The following is a 17791-nucleotide window of genomic DNA, read 5'->3' as shown; positions in this document are numbered from 1 at the left end:
TAAGGTCAAATATTGGTGCTGTTTTTTTGGTTGTACAATATTTCAAGATTAGATAATAACTTGATCAAAGGAACCCTACTGTTGTCTGAAGCTCTTGTATTTTTAACTAGCATTTGTGTATATTATGCACACTTCTAACGCTTATTTTCTTTTGCTTTCAGGTGGTGTAACATTTTTCGTAGCGTTGTACGACTATGAAGCGAGAACGTCGGATGATTTGTCATTCAAAAAAGGAGATCGCTTCCAGATCATCAACAACACGTGAGTACATTTGCTTTTTACATTGACAAACTCCTGCTGTGTGGACATGTGTGTACATGTGTGTGTGTGTGTATGTGTGTGTGTGTTTAATCCCCCATTGTACTCAGGTCTGATATTAAGGCAGAAATCTGTCTGGGTTAATGGGCTCCTCTAATGGGCCATCTGTTTAGTCCCCATCGCTTTCCTCCCGCCACAGATCATTCCTCTAGTTTTAGGTTTTTTTTTATGTAGGTTACAGTGTGAAACACAGCACTCTACCCTTATTCAGTAGAATACAAACAATGCTCATAATAAAAGAGGTTGTGAGTGTACCAACATTGACTGAATTTGCATTCAACATCACCAATATTGCACTAAAAATATGCCTGAAGGTCAAACTTTTAAGATCATTATTAACTTTACTTTTTTTAAAAACTTTTTTACTATGAACCTTATCTACAATATACAATATTATAAATATAATTTGTGTTTTATTTGTAGAACAGAAGTAAAGAAAATAACAATGAATTATGACAGAAAAGGAAACGCGTCTCCACTCAGTCCTTCCGACCTGCTGCCACAGCATCATCTTTTTCCCCGGCGTGCACAGGTGTGAAAACAGGCAGAGCTCCAAGTGCTCCACAAATTCAGTTCTCATTCATCACACTTGTCTTCAGCCGCTGTCCATGAACACGTTGCGTTTCCAATGATGAAAATGCCATCTGCTTTCTGAGGCGAGGTGGGAGGACAGATTAGCTCAGTTTTACAAAAATGCCAGCAGACACATTTTCCCTGCACCTCACTTCCTCCTTTTGAATTTAAGCTGTTCTGCTGTTAAACATACCACTTACTGTTGTCACATACGTGGGTCCAATACATTCAGTATTTTATTTTATATTGTTTTCTGAATGGTTATTATATTTTCTATTGGCCTAGTGTTTCTCAAAGTTGGAAACTATGCAAAAAGAGCACATATTGCATTTAAAAAAAAATATTCTTACAAAGTCAGGTATCTAAAAACATTTACCAACATTTTTTTCAGTTACTTCACAGTTGCTCTTTATCAGTGATGGTAATCAAGTAAATTTACTCAAGTACTGTACTTCAGTACAAAGTTGAGTATTTCTTTTTTTCTGCCACGTATACACCGCTACATTTCAGAACGAAACTTTGAACTTTTTTATTTCCACTTTTTTGACAGCTCAAGTTACACAACAAAATTTAGATTAAGATTTTACATTAAACACATATAACATTGTGTTAATTTAATCAGTCAATACTAACCTGATAACAGCCATTTAATGGGCTGATATCATTCAATCCTGCTGCTGTTACTTGAGTATGGGATCAGAATACTTCCTCCACCGCTGTTTGATAATGCGATGACTTAAGCCCGGTGAACACTGTGCGATTACGGGATGTCTCAGACGAAAGATCGTGACAGAAACGTGGCGATATCTTAGCCGTGGCTCTAAACGGTGGTCCTTACATCGCTCAGAGAGAGAGGTTCGAGGATGTCCGTCGTCATGGTCGTGTGTTCAAAGCAGCCTGGAATAAAATTCTGACAATGTCAGAAATTTTGAGATGGCCATCGTACTGTGTGACTGCTTATACGTCTACAAACCAACCAATAGAAATGCAGCATGAATTGACTCACCGATCAGTGCGACAAATGGTAAATGCTATATGCCAGTAGATGCTAACACTTACTTTGAGCTCTCGTTGCAAAATTGGCACGCTGAATTCGCCTCTTTTCCCCAGCCACGACCGCGTCCACATTCTCCTCCTCTTCAGATAACGAGGGCTTGATTTGTTTGTTTACATTTTGCTCTGACCGCTGCAGCAGCGTAGATGGATAACGCGCGCTGACGACGTTTTGTTCATGCGTGTTGATGTTGAGGAGGTGATGCACACATCAAATCCGATGTTTTACCAAAGTTTATTAAGAGTGTGTTGCTTGCACTTAACTTATAAGATTGCAAAAATCTCACAGTCTGCAGGAGGCGTTAGCCTCTTGACGCAGTTGTATGACGTGCAAGACGACCTCATTTCTTTCCTGCCTTTGTACACTTCAACACTTGGAGTCTTCGTTTTAGCGTAGGTGTATTTTTTAGTCATGCTTTTGTGAGTTTCTGATCTCTAATTTACTTCTCTTTTCAGGGAAGGCGACTGGTGGGAGGCTCGCTCCATCAACACCGGGCAGAAAGGTTACATCCCCAGTAACTACGTGGCTCCAGCCGACTCCATACAGGCTGAAGAGTGAGAGCTCTTTACCTTTTTCTAAAACTCTGGAGGATGACGTAGATATGAAGAGACAGAGTTTTTTTTTCTTTTTCTTTCACTTTTATTGACTCCCTCACATTCCTTTCCTGTTTCTCACCCTGCTCAGTTAGTTCTCCTCTGATTAAGAAGACATGATGTGGCTGGGCGGTCACGCATAGTGACTAACTCATTGTGTACAAACACAGCAGAGAGTCTTAACAATGGAGTCCTGTATTGTCGCTGAGAGCTGGTGGCATTCCCGTTGCTGCTCATCCGGTGTGACAGAAACGTTAAGGGACTGCGCTGCTGCTTTTAGACAGTTTTGGCCCCATTTCTCATTGGCTGTTGGCCATTATGCTCATAGAAGATGGTTAAGCTACTCAAAAAAAGAAACCCTGTGAAAACCAGCCAGTTAACTTTGGAGTCGGTGATCAATGCTTTTTAGGATTTTTGGTTCCTTCTCAGCTGAGCTGAAACAATTCAACAAGACTGAACTTGTAATGATGTCTTGAAAAAGGCTCTAATTACTCTTTTAAAATAAAAAGTAGAAGAGTTGTATTTTAAGATTGTTTACAGCCTTGAGCTTATTTTTACTTGTTAATTTATAAAAGAAAGAGCCTTATATGTAATGGAACAAGCTTAAGACATATTTCTTGGAGCAAGGTTACTAATAAGCTATAATTATAGGGGTATGGTTGAAATTATTTTGACTTTAATGAGATTTTAAGCCACTAAGTAGCCTCCGTCTGGCTTTGAAGGAAACCACATATGAACCACATTAAAAGTCCTCATGTTTAATGTTAACATTAAATATATATTTTTTTTTCCTGTTCGTCTGTTTTTGATGTTAAACTTGATGATTTTACATACAAAGATTTATATATAGCCAGAGAGTTTCCATAACTCCCAACATCTAAATATAACCAGTGCCAAACCCTCATTACTTGAATACGAAAAATCTTACTTGTCACTCAGAGCTCCTCCTGTGGATCACTATATGAATGTCTCTCTTTTCGTGCAGATGGTATTTCGGTAAAATGGGCCGCAAAGACGCTGAGCGTCTCCTATTGCTTCCAGGGAACCAGCGGGGCACTTTCTTGGCACGAGAGAGTGAGACGACCAAAGGTAAGAGGATTTATTTCTTGAGAGAAAGGCTCTAATGATAAGGCTGTAGCTTTGATACAAAAAGCATATGATTAAAGCTTTTCCCTTTGTTGTTGTGGGAGCTGTGGACTTGATTTTAGTGCAGCCATATGTTGGGGGGGGGTCGATATATTTGATTTACTGTGTGTATTGCAGCTTGTTTCATGTGGGACATATAAAATTACTTACTATATCGCAAGTGTAAATTATCACTTTTTTTTTTGAGCTTTGGTTAGCTCTCTCCCTTCACAGACACACATGCACAAAATGACCCACAAACTTGACACGTCTCACACACTCCTCCACCTATCAGACCAGTTATTCCTGAGCTTTAATGTTTGAGCAGGTGAGGTGTGTGTTTTCTACTATTAAGTTACATTTTGCAGCCATGGAGCACCAGTGCAACATGCAGATATTATAAATATATCAACTTAAAAGCTGTTTGTTTTTTAGCTTTCAGTGAATAACATTAAATGATAGAATTTTGCTGCAATGCAGTTTAACTTAATAAGTTTGACGATGGTGTGAGCAGGTGAGGGACGTGTTTTTGTATCTGCAGAGCCCCGATAGCAAATATTTAGTCGCATTTTGCATCCATGGAGCACCAGTGTGACTTGTGAATACTATTAATATATGAACTAGAGAGCTGTTTTTTGTTTCTAGCTCACTGTAAAAAAATCTTTACACTCAAAGACACTGTGGTATTGGTTTAATTTTCTGCTAACTTATAACATCTAAGTTTTGACCAGAAACTTCAGGAAAAACATTCACACTTTCTGCTTAAGACAAGTGGGGTCCTTCAAAATAAAAGCACCAGTAGTTCCGCTTTGATTTTTTTCATTGTAATAGTACTTAATTTAACTTTATTATAACAGTATTTCATTTAATGTTATTATATGAAAGTAGCTACTTTATTTAACTTTATGGTAAGTGTAGTCCATTTAATAATTTTGTATTTTAGTAGCCTACATAAATTTTAAATTTCAAGATATATATTGTGTTTTGCAATTTAGCCTTAACATTTTGCAGTATTATTTCTAGGCCATGTGTCACCCAGCCCTATCATATGTGAATTTATATTGGAAAAAACATGTTTTTAATGTAGAAAAGAGGTTAAATGTTTTTGTATAGTTTTTATATTTTATATGTTATGTGAAATAAAAGCCTGAGATGCACTGCAGTTTTTAGAGAGTTACTGTTGCTATGAAACACAATCTGACTTACTGTCTTTGGCTTTCAAAGGTGCCTACTCATTGTCTATCCGGGACTGGGATGAGGTGAAGGGGGACAACGTCAAACACTACAAGATCCGAAAGCTGGACAACGGTGGTTATTACATCACCACACGGGCCCAGTTTGAGACACTACAGAAGCTGGTGAAACACTACACAGGTATGCAGCCCGTCCGCATGACCCAACATCTTATTGTCATGCAGGAAGCATTTAGACAAATTGTTGTTTACAGCTGGGAAGCAAGTTGTTTTTTTTTCTCTGGACAGACATACCAATGTTTATTATAATCATTTAAACATTTTGTGGTTTTGCAATACCAGTGATTTAGCCAATGAATTCAGTGCCTGCGGTAGAAAATGTATTATTCAGCTGCAGATCTGCTGCTCAGATATGTACTGAATATGTTTTACAGAGGGTGCGCTCACTGACACGGTCGCGGCTCAGCTGTCACGACAAAGCAAAACCATGTGAGACTTAAGCCAAAAGAAGCATGGATACAGAAATCTAAAATATCCCATAAAAAAACAGTCTTAAGCCTGCTGTAATCTCCAAAATATTGATGGACAGGCAGCTGTTCCTACTCCCCCCCCCCCCCCCAGCACACACACACACACACACACACACACACACACACACACACACACACACAACCCGTGCCTCTTTAGACCAGTCTAAGATCTTCGGGACAAACTGTTTATTGAAAACTCTAACAGAATACAGACAAACTCCCATAAACAAGAGGACGTTTGTTATGTGACGCTTTAACATTTGATTTCTGGTCTTGTGTTGTTGACCCTGCCGTGATCGCTTCCACATAATTCATGTAATTCACTGACTGCTGCGCTCTTGATAGTTGACTCCTTTGTATTCCTCTAAGTGCAGCCTTTTAAACTCCAGAAGTCAACAATAATGGGCAAGTCATGCAGAGAAAGTTTATGACATCTTATCTGTTCAATAGCTTGAACGTAACGGGCTGGTTTGTCTGCGTGCGTGCGTGCGTGCGTGTGTGCGTGCGTGCATGTGCAGAATGCCAATGGTACATTTCACTAGATGGTCAGTGCTGCTGCTGTCAGCTGCGTTAGGCTCTCACTGTGTCTAAAAAGGCTTCAAAACAACCTCCTGATCCTTTTGCTTTGTCGCTGAAATTGAAACTAAATTGAGTTCATGTCATCATGCTGAAATTACCATAAGATTTGATTATTTCTGGAATGAAGCACTGAAAAAAAATAACTGATTGTTCTGTGAGAAATGATTGTTTGAAATGACGGGTCAGCCGCTCTGTGCGTTTGCTTCGCTGTGGTTTGATTGCAGTTCAATGTCATGTAGCAATGTGATATTTTATTCATCACGTTTACAGTCCATTTACCGTAGCACGGCTCTGCTCACTGCTTGTACGCTGGTGTGAATTATCACACTGATCGCTTACAAGCTCCAACTAAAAGCTCATTCTTTTTCTGTTTTTTTTCCCTCCTGTTACATGTCTGTTCCTGTCCAGAACATGCGGATGGTCTGTGCTACAGGCTGACGACTGTGTGCCCCACAGTGAAGCCTCAGACTCAGGGACTAGCTAAGGATGCTTGGGAAATCCCACGGGAGTCCCTCCGACTGGAGGTCAAACTGGGCCAGGGCTGCTTCGGAGAAGTCTGGATGGGTAAGAGACCATCACGTCTTTACTTCAGCTCTCAGTGTGACTGTTTTCAAATCGTGCACTGACACATATTATTCACACTAAAAACGATGTCATTTTAGTATTTCATATGTTCACACTAGGAGTTGACAGATTGTCGGCCTGGCTGATTATCAGGGTCGATATTTGACATCTTACTGATTATCTGTATCAGCATTTTATCTAATGATCACTGATAAAAATTAATTCATGAAAAAGTGCGCGTATTACACTCAACCAACACCATTGCTAATGAAAGGCCAAACCGCAAAAAAAGTTTAACGTTTCATGCAAGAACTGTTGCCACGTCAACGGCCGTGAAAATAAAACCCGTTGCTGACCCCTCCACAACAGTACACTGCTTAGCCTCTGTGTCGGACTCTTGCCTGCTTCTCCAAACAGGGAGCGTGCCGACTGATATCTTCTGGATGCAGAACACCGACAATGGATAAGTTCCCCAAAAAACCCCACTACAAAATCAGAACTATCCCTTTAAAGGTCTCTGTCCCAGTTAATTAGTTAATTCCACAGAAACAGAAACAGAAAATTAAAGTAGAATTCACTCCTTATGCAGAGTAAACGCCTGCATGAAAAACTTGGTGTTACGGTGTTACGTGTGTAGTTATCCTGACTCGTAGCTCCTGACTGAATATGCGGAGATCAGCTGATGGCCTCCCTATGTCAGCAACACTCAAATGCACGAACATACTGTGGAACTGATGTTTGACGCTGACACCGATCATGAATTAGTAAAGAACATAAACAGCTACATGGACATATTCTCAAACAGCCATTAGGGCTTACATACAGAAACTAAACATCCGCTCTGCATTATTTATAACTGATGTAAATTTAATGTACAACAACTCAGACGCAGTAAATGCTTATAAACTGAGTTAGTTTATAGAATGATTCATTTTAAAGTTGAGTGACCTCAGTGAAGAGCTCGTCTTGCTGCCTCAGTGGCCCACATACTGATGTAAATGCTGATTGCTGGTGGTTTACTCTCAAACACACACACGCAGCTCAGTAATCACAGGTCACCTCCTACGCTTCAACTCTCCGGCCTGCATGTGAGACGGGGGCCTTTCAGTGAACACGACTCTCTTCTTTCATCACGCGGTCTTTCATTAAGACTACCCCGCAGCAAGCCTCGACCTGCCAGCCTCTGCTGTGCAATCCCAGGAATCCCTCTGTGTGTCTCTGTGTTTGCTCTTGATGGTTTTTCTGCTCGGCTCAAACCTCTCGCTGAAAATCTCCTCCTTGCTCGTGTGTTTGTTTAACATTTTTAAATGTTAGGTTCTGGCCATCTCGTATTATTGTTGTTAGATATTATCACTGCCCTACTTTGTCCTTCAGCTTGTGTGTGTGTGTGTGTGTGTGTGTGTGTGTAGTTTATTCAGCATGATTCATTCATGAAGGTCAGCCTTATGACGGAAGCAGTAGATCTCCTGCCTCAGCTCATTGTATGTAAGCAGGGCGTGAGTAAGTGGCTCTCGACCAGGAAGTGGCTGATTATTTTAGCTGTCGTGTTCTTTCTCTCCGGAGCTGCTCTACACACATGGGAACACTGCCAGAGATCACTGGCACTACGGCTGATTTTAGGATTGACTTTTCAATCACTTAAAAGGGGTCAAAAGTCTTTAATGTACCTCCTGTGTTTTCCAGCGCGTCACTTAATAAATTGGAAATGCCTCCTGTGAATGATTTCCTCAGTAATACCTTTCAAGCTGCACAAATGCAAAATTGGGTTATGGTTTGCTTCAAACATGACTGATTTTGTTTTCATGTTTGTTTGTTTTTTCAGGCACATGGAATGGCACAACTAAAGTGGCTATCAAGACCCTGAAGCCGGGCACCATGTCCCCAGAGGCTTTCCTGCAGGAGGCTCAGATCATGAAGAAACTCAGACACGACAAACTGGTGCCTCTGTACGCCGTGGTGTCTGAGGAGCCCATCTACATTGTAACTGAATTTATGGGAAAAGGTACGGATGCTTGAAAGAGGGTAGTTACATCATGCAGGTGCAAGGCTATCGAGGTACATGAGGAAAAAGGTAACGCCTGCACACTAACTCCATGTCACACAGGCTTATTTCAGACAACGTTTTGATCCTGCTTGGATCTTCATTAGAGTGTGTGCAGGCGTTATCTTTTTCGAAAGGTAAAGACGGGTCAAACTCTCAATACATACTCTCATATACACAGCTGAAAAGATGCATGTGTACTTGAAAATCTGAAAGTTGTTAAACAATTGAATCATGTTAGTGCTACGCCGTATGGACTCATAAATGTGACTTCAAACAACTACGCTTTCTGTAGAGTAAAATTTGCATTCTCTGTACGTGTAACTGCACTCAGTCACACTTCACTGCAACTGGCGGGTCCAAACACCCCCTCCACTCTGCGCTGTGTTGAGAGTGACCATATAACATAATCAGCCTTTTCTATTCCTCTGTCAGTCCGTCCAGTTCTTATCAATTGATATCTATAGAAAACCTTGATGGAATTTAAAAAAAATTTGCACAAACATCCAGGCTGAAATTTAAATTTTTGTGGTCAAAGGTCAAGGTCACTGTGACTTTGTCTGTCCCGTTCTCATGAACGCGATATCTAAACAGATGCCTTCAAGAGGTTTCTTCAAATTTGGCACAAACGTCCAATTTGAGTCAAGCATGAAATGATTCGATTTTCGTGGTCATGGGTCAAGTTCACTCTGACCAAACGTCTGTTGCATTCTCGTGAACGTAATATCTCAAGAACACCATGAGGACATTTCTTCAAATTTGGCACAAATGTCCAGTTAGACTCTAAAATCAACTGATAAGATTTTGCTGTTTAAAAGTCGAGGTCGGGGCGACCTCTAGCTCATCAGGTAGAGTGCGCCTGAGTATGCCTGAGGCCCAGGTTTGACTCCAGCTTGCTGTGTCACTCTCCCCTCTCTCCCACCTTTCCTGTCTCTCTGTAACTGTCCTATGAATAAAGGGAATATGCCAATAAAAAGAAATCTTTAATTAGTGGAGGTCACCATGACCACAAAACGACTCGTCTGGTTTTGGGAGGCATACAACCAAAATGCTTAAATGTTAGTCTTAAAACATCTGCAGTAAAATAAGTTCTTAATAACAAGGAAACGTCTTAAGTTAGGGACATTAATGTAACTAGTATTGTAACCTTTTGTAATATAAAATAGTATGACCGTTGAACTGGATTTGAACTCTAATAATGATTGTTATTATTAGTAGAATAAAACTTAATTGTCTGTTTGACCAATAAACATAAAATGAAATGGTATTTAAACGTGATCTTTGTTGTTGCATGTGAGTGATTGTAGGTATTTGAGCCTTTTGTGATGCTGAACTCTTGTCTAAACTGATAATTTATTTTTGTGTTGTGTTTGTTCGACACCCAGACGGATGTATTGATTTTGCTCGACTGTTCTAAACCCTGACAGGTAGCTTACTGGACTTCCTGAAGGAGGGAGATGGTAAATATCTGAAGCTGCCCCAGCTGGTGGACATGGCTGCACAGGTAGGATCAAAACACATCTAAACACAGAAACTCCCTTTGCCTCTTACCTGCCCAGCTGCTGTTTTAACTCTGAGAGGGATTTTCATGCATTGGCAGTAAAACAAAGAGAGCTGCATGTGGGCAAGCTCCCAGACGTGTGTGTAGGTGTGTATGAGTCAAATATTTAATCTCTGTGAATAACAGCCTCGGTTTGTTCTCCATCTGGCTGTCATATTTATTCAATATCCTACCTGACATCTCTACCCTGCACTCCCCTCCCTCTCTTCTTCCTCCTCCCCCACTGTATGTGCCTCCCCTCATTCTCCACCACTTAACTGCCACTGTGGCACTTAACCACTGCACATCAGAGGCCACTTAAGCTCCCTGGTTCAGTCACATACTGTGATCTGCTCTTAATTCGCCTCTCCAAGCTCCCAGGCTCCCTCTCTTCTCCTCACTCAGCAGAGTAGAAAAGTGTTTGAGAATTAGACGGCAGCGGGTTGAAACCCCGAGACACCTCTGAGGGAGCTGACAGCCGGCATGAGGAGATAGCTGTGTTAAAGATTTCTCCAGTTGTTGTTGTCACGGCTGCATACAATCTCTTTTTTATGCCTCCTCGCAGGCGATGGCCATGGCCTGAGGCATAATGTTTTCAAGTTGTCCGTCCCATTCTCGTGAACATGATTTTTCAAGAACGCCTAGAAGGAATTTCTTCAGGTTTGGCACAAACGTCCATTTGGACTTGACAATAAACTGATTAGATTTGATGGTCATAGGTCAAAGGTCAAGGACACTGTGACCTTGTCTGTTGCATTCTCATGAATAAGGTATCTCAAGAACACCGTTGGAGAATTTCTTCAAATTTGGCACAAACGTCCACTTAGACTCAAGGATGAACTGATGAGAATTTAGTGGTCAAAGGTCACTTGGACCTTGTGACCATCTCATTTCGTTAATGTCTCCAGAAGGCCATGAGGGAATTGTCTTTAATTTGGCACAAACTTCCTCTTGGACTAAGAATAAACTGGTGGTTTTGTGGTCAAAAGTCAAGGCGAGTGTTACCTCATATAACATGTTTTTGGCCACAAAAACATGTTATATGAGGGGGAACTGTAAGTGCAGTGGGACTGGTGTGCAGAGACATACAACTGCAAGGTGGTAATTCTAGTTTATTTCTGCCTGCGTTAATATCTGCATTAAATACCAGATCAATGATGTGTCCTAATATAACAACTCACTGTACTCCCTCTTCATAAGTATTATTCTAAAGTCATATTTGATTTTTGTCATTTGTAAAGTTTTCAAACGGACGCGTTGTTTGCTTTGGTTGAATCCTGATTAAATTGTTTTCTTTGTTGACCCCTCCCCCCTCCCTGTCTGTCTCGCCTGTCCAATTCTGTCTCAGATCGCAGACGGCATGGCCTTCATTGAGAGGATGAACTACATCCACAGGGACCTGAGAGCTGCCAACATCCTGGTGGCTGATAACTTGGTGTGTAAGATTGCCGACTTTGGCCTGGCTCGGCTCATCGAGGACAACGAGTACACCGCCAGACAAGGTGTGTTAAGAACTGGACACACGTGGGTTTGTGTGTCTGCGTTTGTGAAGCCTTGCATTGACTATAAATAGACTTTGATTGTAATCTTAGTCCTTAACACCTACTCAGGACCTTTAAATTATCTCTTACCATGACTACGACACTCGTGTTGCAGCTGAACTGTTTTCAAGCAGAAACACGTAACCTTGATTTCTGTGCTTGCATTGATGCTCTCACTGTCTAGATTGAAAGCACCAGAAATTCTCATTACTTTCAAATATTTTTTTAATTGACTCTCATTCAGCAAAGTTCTTAAATACCTCCATTATCCCAAATGAAAGAAACATCATGCGTCCTTGCAAAGTCATGGAAAGGTTTTCAAATTTTGTCCATGAAAATATGTGGGAATTCTGAAGCTTGATAAAACAACAAACTGCGCAGTTTATTACAGTGGTGTGTTAACCTTATTTATTGACGAGGAAGCGTGATAAACTAGTGTAATTTTCCACCATGAATCTCGATGATGGAGGTGGGCCCCAGCCTGGAGCTCTGCGGTGGGACCCAAGTGGAAAATAGTCAGAGGATCAAAAAATTATAAAACTAATGGTTAACCCTACTCATAATGATAACTCTTTATTTTTATTTTATTTTTTTCAGGTGCTAAATTCCCCATCAAGTGGACGGCCCCTGAAGCTGCTCTGTACGGCCGCTTCACGATCAAATCCGACGTCTGGTCGTTTGGTATACTACTGACTGAACTGGTGACCAAGGGCAGAGTGCCATATCCAGGTAACGAAACAGGCTACACAGACTTGTGCATGTCAGAAACACCTTTTTATATCTTCTTTTGTGCCTTTTCCTGGTGTTTTCTGAATTTCTGGTTTTAACCCATTGGCTTGATTTCCTTCAAAAACATGGGAAGAACTAACAAGGTACAAGTAACAAGCAGTTAGTTGAAAAAAAGATAAGAAAAAAGGTTAAATAAATAAATAAAACACAAGATGTATTTATTAATATATAATATATAGATAATAATAAAATTAATAATATTTTTCTGGTAATTTTACCCCATTTCCATGTTTTATTATTATTAACTTCTAATAATTTCTCTCTCTTTTTAAAAACTAATTTCCGGGGAGGATGTGTGCAGGAATCTTTTGTTAAGTTGCTCATTGCTCTTTTAACCACGTTAGACTATCTCAAAAGAAGTCAATCCAATGTGCCGAGGTTTCAAAGATTTAAACGCATATGAAAGGTGTTTGAAAGCAGCGCAAGAAAACCAATGTCATTCCAGGTTTCAAAGGGTTAAAGTTCCTCGTTATCTTGAATGTGTTGCTCATATTTTTTAAGTTTCCTTCATGGACAAACTGGAGTATTTCTGCCTCTGGATAATTCCAGCATGCTACTCAGCGTCAGCTGAGGGTTTAAATAGTGTTTTCTCACACATGTAGATCAGAATACTCACACAGGATACATATAGCTGATATGAGTCAACGCAGATGTATAATGACTTATCGGTGCATGGGAAAATACCACTTACCCTATCACACGATTCCCCTCCTCCTGTCGACTGACACCTCAGCTCTGACCCCTGCTGGCTGAGCGCAGCACTGCAGCGCTGCTAACTGACTGGCACTGATTACAGAGCGTGCCATATGGCAGACTTAACCACCCTCTCTTGTAAAGGGCCATCTGGCTCCCGTGGCCCTCTTGGTTTAGTGCAAACCGTCGGGTCTAATTATTCACCGCAGAGCAGCAGAATTTGGAGGCTGAGCCCCCTCTTTTCCCTCGTTGAAACTGTAGTATGACTCACCGGACGTTTGTGGCTCCTGTCCTACTGTGCTGCTGAGCTCTATTTCTATTCTCTTGTTTGATAACGTCGAAGCAGCGTGAGGCAGGTAAACCACGCAGAGAAGCATGGGAACGCATCATCTTTTTTTCTATTTTCATCTGTGTGTGTATATATAGATATATACACTCGCTCAGATGTATGACAGACATGTTATTAGAGCTGAGGATTTCTGATCCAAGACATAAATCATGCTAACGCCTCAGCATCCGACACACCACCAAAGCCACCATATCATGGTCTCAGCAGTTGCTCCGGGCCTTTCCTCTCCCAGAGTGTGTGAGATAATCTGATCCCCACTCTCCCACAGAGAGATGTACGGGGGAGATGGAGGGGAGGCGGGGGGAGGATGTGGTTGTGACCATACCACTGACTCTGTGTCATAACCTCTTTTAGCTGCAGTTGAGCTCCCCGCGGAGCAGTTTGAGCGCCGTGTCACAGGGTTCAGGATCACTGTCTTTCCTGTCTTGGGAAAGACTGCGGTGCTCTTGTGGGGCTTCTTCTCATGTGATCTCTTGAATAATTTTAACCAAAGATCACTGGGACAGGTTAACATTTATAATTACATTTATTTCTACCAGTTCCAAACAATGTTTTTGCCTTCTGTGTTTTAACCTTCAAATTGACTACAAGTCTTACAGGAAATAATGACCCAGGTTGTTTTTTCTTCTTCCTTTTTTTCTGTAACACAGTGGTTTGCGTGGGCATTTCTCCTGCTGTCAGCTGCATGATGCCAACATTTCCACTGCTTCAGGCTGCAAACTGTTTCCCAATCAAACCTGGCAGTTTTTCTTTAACAGAAAACTTTTGAAAAATATAATAGTCATAAATTCTCTCACGTAACTTTTGCTAACACACAAAGGACATTGACGTGATTATCTTAACTTGAAAAAAGAAATTCAACATTTGTATGTTGATCATTTTAGGGCTAGTTTTACATTTCAGGGAAACATTTCCACCTTTTATGTGAGTGTCCAATCACTGTTGATGGTAACTGTAGTCAAATGAAGCAATAAATGCACCCATACTTCTGACAAAATAAAGACACAACAGCCCCTTTCCCACTGCTAGTTCAAGGCAGGTATATCACACTGTTATGCTGCTTTGCCGTTCTGTTTAAAAGGTACAATGACGAAACGGAGGGTCAAAACTGTCTCGCCTCTTAAGCCGGTATCTCAGGTAGTAACAGTGCTAAAACGAGGTCTGTGTGAAAGGGACAGCCTGCAGGATGGGACAAATGGCAGGACGAGTGTGACATTTTGACGATGTTTTATGCATGTGACCCACCGCAGGAGGTTTACAGCTAACAGCAGTTAGCAGCTAACTTTAAAAAAGCAACAACATCAACCACCATAAAACTGGGAAGGTAAACGATTCTTTGTTATTGTGTAAATAAAGTTGCCGACGCATATGTTATATGTCTATCTAGAGGCCACGCTGCTATGTCAAACTCCACACTTCTTTTGCTTCCTCGATGCCGGTATGCTTTCTAAAATCACACACTGGAGCAGCTGCTGCTGATGTGCCTTGTAACTCGCTTGTGAGTCAGTAGATGAAAGAGGCAAATCGTGAGTCTTTATGGATAGTAAAGTTATACAAACGCAGCCCACTTACACCATTTTTTGTGTGTGTTTTTCCAGGTATGGTGAATCGAGAGGTACTTGAGCAGGTAGAACGAGGCTACCGCATGCCCTGCCCGCAGGGATGCCCCGAGTCCCTCCACGAGATGATGAGGCAGTGCTGGAAGAAGGATCCAGACGAAAGGCCGACCTTCGAATACATCCAGTCGTTTTTGGAAGACTACTTCACAGCCACAGAGCCACAGTACCAACCAGGGGACAACCTCTAGTCTGGGGGATTTGGGGGTCGAACTCTGGCTTCTTACAGAGGTACATCAGTTTAGAGCAAATTTTGGGACAACTGAGAACTTCAACACGGGGAAAAGCCTTGATGAGGCTGCAGGGAAACAGGTTTTAATACAAACTAGTCCACAACCACACTGGTTTATCTGCAAGAGGAAAATGTTTTGTGACGTAGAGGTTTGTCCCTTGTGTACGCGGGGACCAAATATTTGGGAAGTGTCCAACTGTGCAGATTGGTGTTGGTACGTTAAGCTCTGGGAACCCTGCTAAACAGAATAATCCGTACGGACTGGCCACAACACTGTGATCAAAAAGAGCGATTGTCTTCTTATTTCAAATCAACAGCTACTTGCAGATGCACCATTTTTTTTTTACTTTTTTTAAATGACACATTTCCCCTCTTCTCCAATTTCTCCCCCTTTTTATTTTCTTTTACAACACTTTGATATTGGAGATCTTTTGTATGTACATGAGTTTGGTTTGAATATGTAGGTCGATAGGTGATGTTTTTGAAGTGACCAACAGCTGTGGTTGTCAAGTGCGTGCCGCGTCTGTAAAGCTTCGGAGGCGAAGGTGTGATGTGAAGCAAATGAAAAGTGTTTTACTTTACGGATGAACGAATGTACCGAGAGATCAAAGCAGATGTACATACAGTATGTGCAAAAAAGATGTATTTTTCGCAGGTGTGATCAGGTGGGTGAATGAGAACAAGAGAAGACCGTGTTAAAAATCCTACAAATTATATTTAGTACGGTCACTTGAGCGGCAAATCACGTCGATTTTATTATGCTTTTTTCATATTTTTTTTTTTATTTAAACGGGGACTTGAAATCATAAAGAGGTATTTTGATAATATACAAGTGCGAAAAACATTTTTCCTGTTTAACATTTTATAAACGTTTTTTGAAACGGACAATTCAGCTGTGAAATTTAAGTAAGTTTGAGTTCATTGTCTGTCTGAAATTAGCATCTTGTCTTTTGTTCGGTGCACATTTCTGATTGCTGTATAACGTATTTCTCCTTATGTTGCACACATCTACAGTTTAACATCGCGGTAGGTGAGTTATCTCAAGATAGATGTTCCAGGAAACTGTCAGATCTATTAAATTGACGTCATCGTTTAAATCATTTATGCAGCTGTTTGTTTTTCTCAGTAAAATCTCACCAAACTGAAACTTAAAGGAAGAGTTCTCCAACAAATCAAAAATACATATTTTTCATTTCAGCTGTCGTGTGATCCATCAGTCTCGATTGTTTTGGTGCGAGTTGCAGAGTGTTGGAGATGCATAGAGAGATAGATAGAGCTCAAAGCGCCAAAAATACATTTGAAAAACTCAACAGTGATGTTTCGTTTTAGAAATCATGATCTGGTTACTCAAGATAATCCACAAACCTTTCTTATGAGCAGTTTCATGGAGGAACTATTTTCTTTCCTTTGAACGGTATCACCACGTGGATTGCAGTGGTATGCCGGATTCAAGGTGTACTTTAATATAAAAATTGAATGTTATCATACCATTTACATTTACTTATCTATGGTACTGAAAAAAAAAAAACGCTACTGGGTGGAGTATCTCACCTTTATTTTGGCTACAAAGGGAGACTTTTTTAAAGATTTTCAGATTTCAATTATAGTAATAAAACTTTTGTTCATCAAAAAAAAGATCATTAATTTGGGGATAATTGTAACTGAAATCAGTGATTCTGTAAAACCATATTTTCCATCTTGTCATCTTGTTCCATTATCGGGGAGAAGGTCGACATCTCTGCGGCCGATAATCTCCGACACTCGACAACTCACAGCAAATCAATCTAGACTGATAAATAGCACTACAGGTAAGAAGGAAAAAAATGTCAATTTGATTTTGAGGTGAACTGCCAATTTAACACGCATGTGTCGTCCTTATTTCTGTGTCTGCTGGAGGGGAAGTTTAATCCAAAGTCAACAACACGAAACAAATCCTTCACATTGGAAAAGCAACTATGCAAAGTCAGCCAGCAATGTTTTATGGAACAAAAACCTTCAGATTTGCCTGTGTCGAGCTCCTTTTTAATGGTTTTCTTACTTCCTCTCCCAGTTATAAAGTTGATGCATCACCTCTGGAGCGAATTAAGTGGAAGCAGACAAAACAAACACCTCACACACACTGCGGTCAGGTCGGAGCTTTAGTACTTTCATAGATATTAAGAATACAAAAGTCCAATAACAAGTTCTTAGAGGTACTTCCACTGTCTGTCCAGCGGTGTGTGTGATGGGAAATCTGAGACGTAAAAGCATCTTCTTGATCTCATTCAGTAAGGAAGCTAAAGGATTGGACAAAGATGTGAACATTTTCTTGTATTTCTTTTTGTGTGCGTCACTTACGAGAACCTAATATGTGATCGTTCCCTAAAGAGAGGACTTGAACTAGTGGGAAGATGAAATTACTGAGAACTAATGATTTTGTACAGAAAAAATAAAAGTTTTACTGAAATGTTTTCTTTAGCTC

General features: G+C 40.7%; 1 protein-coding gene across 1 annotated transcript in view; it reads left to right on the top strand.

The window, feature by feature from the left end:
• The window catches only part of yes1 (YES proto-oncogene 1, Src family tyrosine kinase), a 34978-nt gene extending 17205 nt beyond the window's left edge, over nt 1-17773 (top strand). The window contains exons 3-12 of the mRNA XM_042497212.1: nt 162-261; nt 2401-2499; nt 3524-3627; nt 4888-5037; nt 6374-6529; nt 8352-8531; nt 9998-10074; nt 11459-11612; nt 12249-12380; nt 15081-17773. Coding sequence (XP_042353146.1) covers nt 162-261; nt 2401-2499; nt 3524-3627; nt 4888-5037; nt 6374-6529; nt 8352-8531; nt 9998-10074; nt 11459-11612; nt 12249-12380; nt 15081-15289 — 1361 coding nt within the window. The 3' untranslated portion in view covers nt 15290-17773. The remainder of the gene's footprint in view (nt 1-161; nt 262-2400; nt 2500-3523; nt 3628-4887; nt 5038-6373; nt 6530-8351; nt 8532-9997; nt 10075-11458; nt 11613-12248; nt 12381-15080) is intronic.
• Nucleotides 17774-17791: the final 18 nt, after the last annotated feature.

This window comes from Plectropomus leopardus, chromosome 12 (assembly GCF_008729295.1).
Source record: "Plectropomus leopardus isolate mb chromosome 12, YSFRI_Pleo_2.0, whole genome shotgun sequence".
Lineage (NCBI taxonomy): Eukaryota > Metazoa > Chordata > Actinopteri > Perciformes > Serranidae > Plectropomus > Plectropomus leopardus.
This window is presented reverse-complemented; position numbering and strand designations above follow the sequence as displayed.